The sequence below is a fragment of the Cimex lectularius genome, unplaced genomic scaffold (assembly GCF_000648675.2).
Source record: "Cimex lectularius strain Harlan isolate CLEC.00 unplaced genomic scaffold, Clec_2.1 scaffold105, whole genome shotgun sequence".
Taxonomy (NCBI): Eukaryota; Metazoa; Arthropoda; class Insecta; order Hemiptera; family Cimicidae; genus Cimex; species Cimex lectularius.
The window spans coordinates 529-8,225 of NW_019394178.1; the positions used below are offsets into that span (position 1 = coordinate 529).

Here is a 7,697-nt window from a genome sequence, read left to right on the forward strand (position 1 = left end):
GGATGAGAAATATGCATTTCCAAACTTGGCCATTTTTTTGTGCAAAAACCAGATTTTTTTTATGGGCAGTTTAGTATGCTAATGAAAAAACAAATTCTCACACAGAAATTTTACTTAACATGCTTACATTTCAAACCATCTCCTTAACTCTTTAATGAAAAATTAATTTGAAGTAAAAACGGTTAATTTCATGTTAAAAAGGTTTATTTTGGTGCAAAATAGATAGGCTTAATTTCAAAATAAAAAGGGTTAATTTGACGGAAAAAGCTATTTATATGTAATTATAATATAACTTATCCCAAAAAATACAAATTCAAGCAATAATAAAATCAGAGTCAATGAGAGAGCATTGTAATTTAATACAATATGCATCATTTAGCATCATACATTTGTAATAGTGGTAATTATATTTTTTAAACCTCATGTTCTGCGAAGAGATGTTCGGCATTACGACCAGTTTCTTTAAGATCGACAACCTTATTGAAATATTTATAAACCAAATATCTCAACTCTGGTTCTGAAAGGCTCATTACATTTTCCAAGATGTTTACTTCCTGAATAAAAATGAAATATTACTAATAAACCTCTTATAAATTACTAGATAATTAATTTATACGATAGAATGGCATACTTTTCCTTGCTCTAAGCCATCGTTAAGAAAACCTTTTTTCCCAGTAAGTGCGTTATTTTTAAATTCTATGGTATAATCAACAGCTTCGAGTGCTTCATTAATTTCAAGTAATTTCCTTTCATCTTCATTACTGAAAACTTTAACCTACAAAAATAACAAGGATATTGTAACTTGTGATGATTGTAAATCAGGGAGTTTTGATGTGGGTGGTCGAGGCAATTTTAGATTTCTCATTTTACTTTTTTCTTATTTTAACAGAAATGACTGAAAACAATAGCAGAGGTGTGGCGAGTTTCTACTGTTGTAGAATATTTATGTGCAAGGGGATCCTTTCATTTTAGAAAATCTCACTTCTTTGTTACTATGGTCTCACTAATATTTAATGAATTTTTAACCCTCATTGGCTAACTGTAAAACAATAAGTATATGCTACAAAAAGAATTTGCAACGAGTATAAATATCTTAAGTCTAAAGAAAAGAAATCTTTTCATATTTAGTGCATAAGTCAATAGAAAAATAATCAGTGACATTGAACTATGTTAAAACACCAAAAATCAATGAAAATTTGTTGGAAAATAAATAGAAATGTCAAAAAAAGCTATGTCAAACATTATATAATTGATGTTTATTTAAAGCTGGTAGTAAATATTATATGTACGCATATATTCTTGAGCTTTTTAATATATTTAACATATTTTTTGGGTAATGTACTTACTCTGTTTAATTTATAATCGAGTTTACACCTCTGTTCAAGCAAAAACATTTTTGTTTCTCGTAAATTGTGTATTTCTTGTCTATTAGTCTCTTCTCTTGTTTGTCTCGAATGAATATTATTGTCTTTGATCCTTCTGTATGAACTGTCATGAGTAGTTCCCCAAATTTTTCCATAAGCTGATTTTGTCAACAATATTTCTTCCTTTAATTAAAACAAAAAAAGTTAAACAACAAATTTGTATATTTTCATTTAGGCACAACCTTAGAGTGACAATAGAATGATCTTACTCACTTCCTTTGAGTTTGGCTTGGGAAGGCAAAATGTTGATCCCTCAAAACTGTCAAATCTGTTACTATCATTAAATTGATTGGATTTATCAAAATCCATCGGTTTTGGGAAAATACCTCCTGACAAAAATCTATTTTTATTGGTTGTCCCATCGGCTAAAATAACTCATTTATTGTATAACTTTGTATGTATGCATCATAAGCCAGATAATAAATAAATAACATACAACACGTTCCTTGAATCACGTTTGATTCACTTTCAGAGCATTCCCAGCTGCCATACCCCAATGAATCATTTGCAATTGATTCATTTAAAGTTTGGAATCTGAAAAAAAAATTGTAAAATTAAATATCACATAGCTTTAAATATATATTTATCTAAGATATATTATTGGGTTGTCCAGAAAATAATGCAGGTAAATACCTTCACTCTCAATACACTTTTCACAACGTGATGGCAACTTCACCCTTTGAATGGAATTTTGAGACTTTATTTATTAACAAATTCTTTAACACATTTTCTAAGGACTTTTGATCAATACATTTTTTATGTTGTAAAATGTTGTCCAGGTGTCTGACAAAATCGTTGTCGGTAAGCAAGAGGTCTGGAGAGTAGGGAGGGTGAGGTAGAACCTAATAACCAATATCCAACATTTTTCGTGTTGGCACTTGTGATACATGGGGCTGAGTATTGTCATGTAGAAGAATTAGCCTTTTCCGATTGGGCAAAGATGGCTTCAATAATGCCAATTTCTGGTGCATGGCTTCAATTTGGGAGCAATACATTTTGGCGTTGATTGTTTCGCCAGGATTCAAGAAGCCCACCAAAGAGTCAACATCACCTGTTTTTGATGAGTTGGGGGTTTGGAAAATGTAGCGCTGCTTCTACTTTGTCGGGACACTGTCTAGGGGGTCTGCAGTTATCATAGAGAATCCACTTTTCATCACAAATAACAATTCTATCCACGCAAGGTTTGTTTCTGTTTCAGCATGAGGAACCAAACTTTCAAGCTTTTTCATCTGTCCAATTGCCTTTCATCAGCAACATCCCATTTGCTAATAGAAAGATTCTCTACAAGTTCTCGAACAGTTATTCTGGGATTTTCTTCGACCATAATTCGCAGAGCATCATCATCAAGGGAAGAAATCCTTCCATGATCTCTTTCTCTTCCAGGCTAAACTCTCCTTCTCGAAATTCTTGAAACCATCGCTGAATGGTGCTCTCACTACACTGCCATCACACCAGACTTCATTAATGTTCCTCGCACTGTTCCGACTGAGTTTAAAGTCGCAAAACGAAATTACGCAAAAATCATGCGTTGACATGTTAGTAAAGGCTGAATTATTTCCGAGTAATGAAATGCTATTGAAGTAAACAAACATTTTTGGATTAAAAAGTGTTGACATTCGCACAAAAGAATAATCCATCAAACATAAACAATTTATTGTGTAGAGTGGTAAATGAAAGAAAACATGAAAACCTGCATCATTTTCCTGACAACCCAATACAAACCTATTGTGTTGAGATGCAAACTGTCCTAAAATCTTATCTTCTTCTTCACCTGCTAAAAGAGGCTCCTCATCACTATAATTATCACTATCACTTAAAATTTCTGCAATGTTAAAATAAATTGATTAAATAAGAAGCCAAATATAAATAACTTTTTATTGCGTTAATAAATACCAACCTTGATATGCCATAATGGAATTAACAGCTTATTATCCAAACTAATTAAATATCACTTCATGAATAGATGGAGCTGCAAAAGAAAAGATTTTATTAAACATTTTCTAGCCTATTAAGAATCATATCCTGGTAGACTAGGTCTTTTTCAGAGAACTAATTTTATTGTATTAGGATATTTTATATTTTATATTTCCTCTCTCCTGTTCTTCTTGGATACTTCTCAGATTACTGGATACAGATAAAATGTTATAAGTAAAAAAAATACAGATGGTGGTATAATCACTGTAAGCTTGACAATTAAATTATATGATTTTGTTGGGCCATCCTTTACAACAATTACAATTAATTAAGGTTTTTAGTTGAGATAAAAAAGTCAATGGCACGAGCGGGTTTCGAACCCACGAGAATCCAATCCGATTACACGACATTTGAAAAATGGCAAAAAGGAGGGAAAATTCAAAAGGTGCGGTTGAGATGGGAAGTTGGTGTTCGAGTGGATTGAGGTCATGAAAGCTCAAATGGTAGAGCAGCGGCGTATCAAGCCGAAGATCGTGGGTTCGAATCCCGCTCGTGCCATTGACTTTTTCATCTCAACTAAAAACCTTAATTAATTGTAATATATTAATTGGTCAAGTGGACCACGAAATTAGTGACTTTACAACAATATTCAGAGAGGAATGCAGCAACCCACGATTACCAACTTTAACACTCTACATTCTAGTAAGTGTTTAGCAATGTATATCTTCCTCCTTGTGCACAAAGTAGTGTATGGGAGCCTTTTTTGATGTAGTACAAATGTTTGACCGTGTATGTTACAAGGGCCTCCTTTATAAATTAATGGAAGTCCTTCAATACCCTCGACCTAATCCTCCGACCTTATCTAACCTTCATGTGGGGGCGACGTTTTTGTTTTTTCAATTGCTACTCACAATGGGATTGCTTTCTGCTAGGATAAAACCAGAAATTTTTGGGGAGTGGCTGGGATATGTTAACCTACTGACCATATTCACCTCTCATTGCCCTTTATATGTAGCTCAAAAACCTGAGGTTCTGGGAAGACAGACTTAAAATTACATAAAATATGGCAACAGGTAGTGAAACAACATGATTCATGGTTGATTAAATTTGTTCAAAAGTACCTGAAGTTTTCATTGAATTTATCATAATAAAACATTACTGATTTGAAACAACCTGATAAGAGCGATTATTTGGGTGTATTCATATTTGCATTCCAAAAATAGGTTTGGTGGAAAAAATGACATTTAAAAAGAAAATGTTTATTACCTACTTATAAAAAAAGTTATTGAGTAAAGAAAAAAAATGAAAAACTAATAAAAATGTAACAAAAAAAAACTTTTTTCCCATTTAATACCGAGTATTTCTACCTCTGGTACGAATCCAATCCGATTACACATGCCGTTGGTTTCCTTGGAAAAGATTTCTGATACAATCCTGAGGAATTTTTTCCCATTCATGAAGAACAGCTGTTTCTAACATTTCTAAGTTCCAAATAAATCTAGCTCCCAAAAAAGAATGCGAACGAGAGGGAAACACCTGTTTTAAGAATGGCACCATCCTTTGGTACACAGATGGATCTAGAACACAAAAAGGTACAGGGGCAGGAGTATTCAGTCTTGGAACCAAGTACTCAGAACCCATGGGAAAATACACCAGTATCTTCCAAGCTGAGATTCACGCAATCGAAAGATGTACCCAACTCAACCTGAATAAAGGGTACAAAAACAAGAACATAGCTATCATGCCAGATAGTCAAGCAGCCATCAAAGCACTAAGCTCAAATATCATTAGTTCAAAGATGGTGCTGAACTGCAAAACCAAATTAAACATATTCGGTACGCAGAACAAAGTCAGTCTCTGCTGGGTCCCAGGACACATGGGAGTAGAAGGCAACGAGAAAGTGGACACCCTGGCAAGGCTAGGAACTACTACACCGCTGCCAGGACCTGAACCCTTCTGTGGCATAGGAATCCACACTATTAACGAATATCTCAGACAGAAGGACAAAAAGAAAATGAAGGAACAATGGAATTCACTCATTGGACATAGACTATCCAAGAATCTTCTAACCAATTTTGGCAAGAAAGAAATCACAGAATCTGTCAAAGGAAGCAGGAATAGACTGCGAATCCTAATAGGATTCTTAACGGGACATTGCAAGCTAAATGGACACTTAAAGAAGATTGGAATAATCCAAGACGGCACATGCAGATTCTGCAAGGCGGCAGAGGAGACACCAACACATCTACTTACAAACTGTGAAACTTGACCGCAGAAGGAAGTGATTTGGGATGTACAATGTGATCATAGAAGAGCTTCAGCCACTGAAAACACGCCTATTAATCAAGTTTCTTGATGAAATAGGACTCACCGATGTGCTTTAGGCAGAGTACGGGGGATACAATAGCTCTTAAAGGGCGCAGTATACTACACCCCAAATATTACATCTACATTTACATCTAACACTTCTAAGAGTTAGGACCTGGGTTTCGCTGTCATACTCGTCAATTAAGTTGGTCCCAAATGTGTTCCATTGGGTTTAAAACTGGGCTTCGAGCTGGCCATGCCAAGCAGTCAGTTCCAACCTCATTCGGGTAGTCATCCACAATATGTGCCCTATGGGGCCTGGCATTATACTGCATTAGCAAGAATCTCTCACTGATATGGGAAGGGGCAAACGGCATTACCTGGTCTTCAATTATGTAAGTACATCTGTGAAATTAGAGATCTTCCTCACACAACACCATTTCAGTGCGGGCATCCAAGGAAATGCCACCCCAGAACATCATGACCCACTACTGGAATGCCACCTGAGGATGGTATAGCATGGGTACCTTCCTCCTGAGCATATCCATATAAAATTATGCCCATCTGAAGATTTGAGGCTAACTCTTACTCATCTATAAGGAGAACTAGACCACAATCTTCCAATGTCCAACTCACATGTTAACATGCAAATTGAAGACTAGCCATTTTTTGAGCACTGGTAAGGAGAGGTCCACGCCCTGAGGTTATTTTCATTGAGACTTCTTCTTACAGTCCTGTAGGAAATCAAAAGTTTTTGGACTTGTTTTATCTAATTTCCCATTACGCTGTGATTTCGTAGAGCCTGATGGATGAATCCATCATCTTTCTTGTCGGTAGTCCTAGTTCGACCCTGTCCTGACCTTCTAGGGTGAAGCCCTGTTTCTCTGATGCACCGAAAAACCCTTCCTACTGTATGCTGTACTAACTCAAATGCCTGACTGGAGCCATTAAAAAAAGGTTTAACAAAAAGAATGATAACAGATGAAAACAATGAAGGAAAAAGATTAACTGAAACCAATCATTAGGCGTAGCGGAATAGGATGGTACATTGCCACTTTTTGTGCAAATGGGATTAATCAGTACAAAAGTAAATAAAGGAAGCAAACAAAGCATTATTTACAGTTTGACTTTGATAGCTCCTATTTACCTGTAAATAATGTACAAAGATAATGGATTAAAGATAAATAAATTGAGCAGTGCGTTAATTTTGTCCATCAGTGTAGAAGGCCTTACGTAGACCTCCAGCGAGAAACGACGGGTGAATCATTATTTAACAAGTTTACTTTAAAAACCAAAAAAAAAAAAAAAATCATTCAAACAAAACACTGAATATGACGACAAGCATGTGACAGACAAACAAGCGAGACTAGGCGGACCAAAATGATCGGAAACGTCCCTACAGGTTCATCACCACGCAGACCTACAGTGCGTTTTTCCATTTGAAAATATTTGATCGTTATACACCACCGAACTGGGCGGCCGGCATGGGTAGAAACAGGTATTAATGCCATCTAAAAAAAAATCTGGTACCTTTTTTGGAACCGTTTGAGGTTCACGTTTAACGGACAGCGGCTGGAGAAAAGGCGGATCGTGGCCTCTGCGTCGTCTGGCCTCCGGTTCTGGATAATATCCACATTTTGGCTGGAGCGGGTTTAGGCAGTTAGCCGACGAAGAACGCAGATCACTTGACTTTTGAGGAGGTACTAGGTAGTCACTAGTCAGGTGTAGTGAGGTGTCACCTACTAGTTGGACGAAAGTCGATAGTACTATACATATATCGATATTTCATTGTCGAGTGTCGCACTTTTGGAGGGTAAATCTCAAAACCAAGGATATAACTATCATGTCGAACAGCCAGGCGGCCACCACATCATTAAACTCAATCATTATTAGCTCAAGGTTGGTGCTGAATTGCTTCTAAATTAAACAGATCAATCAAAACAAAGTTACACTTTTCTGATTCGCAGGACTCACAGGAGTAGAGTGGAATGAGGAAGCGTACTTGTGGATAGGTCCTGAGCCTTTTTGTGGCATAGGTATCCACATTAAAAA

At 36.0% G+C, this 7,697-nt stretch overlaps 1 protein-coding gene across 1 annotated transcript; it reads right to left on the bottom strand.

Annotated features, from left to right (window-relative positions):
- Positions 1–419: 419 nt before the first annotated feature.
- On the bottom strand, positions 420–7,371 carry LOC106664162 (kinesin-like protein costa; the record flags this gene model as incomplete). The annotated part of the gene is given in 8 exon segments (XM_014389615.2): positions 420–554; positions 632–775; positions 1,347–1,547; positions 1,638–1,789; positions 1,861–1,958; positions 3,147–3,246; positions 3,322–3,393; positions 7,176–7,371. Coding segments are annotated over 7 exon segments (843 nt in total), but the record flags the coding sequence as incomplete, so codon positions are not given.
- Between the last annotated feature and the right edge of the window lie 326 nt (positions 7,372–7,697).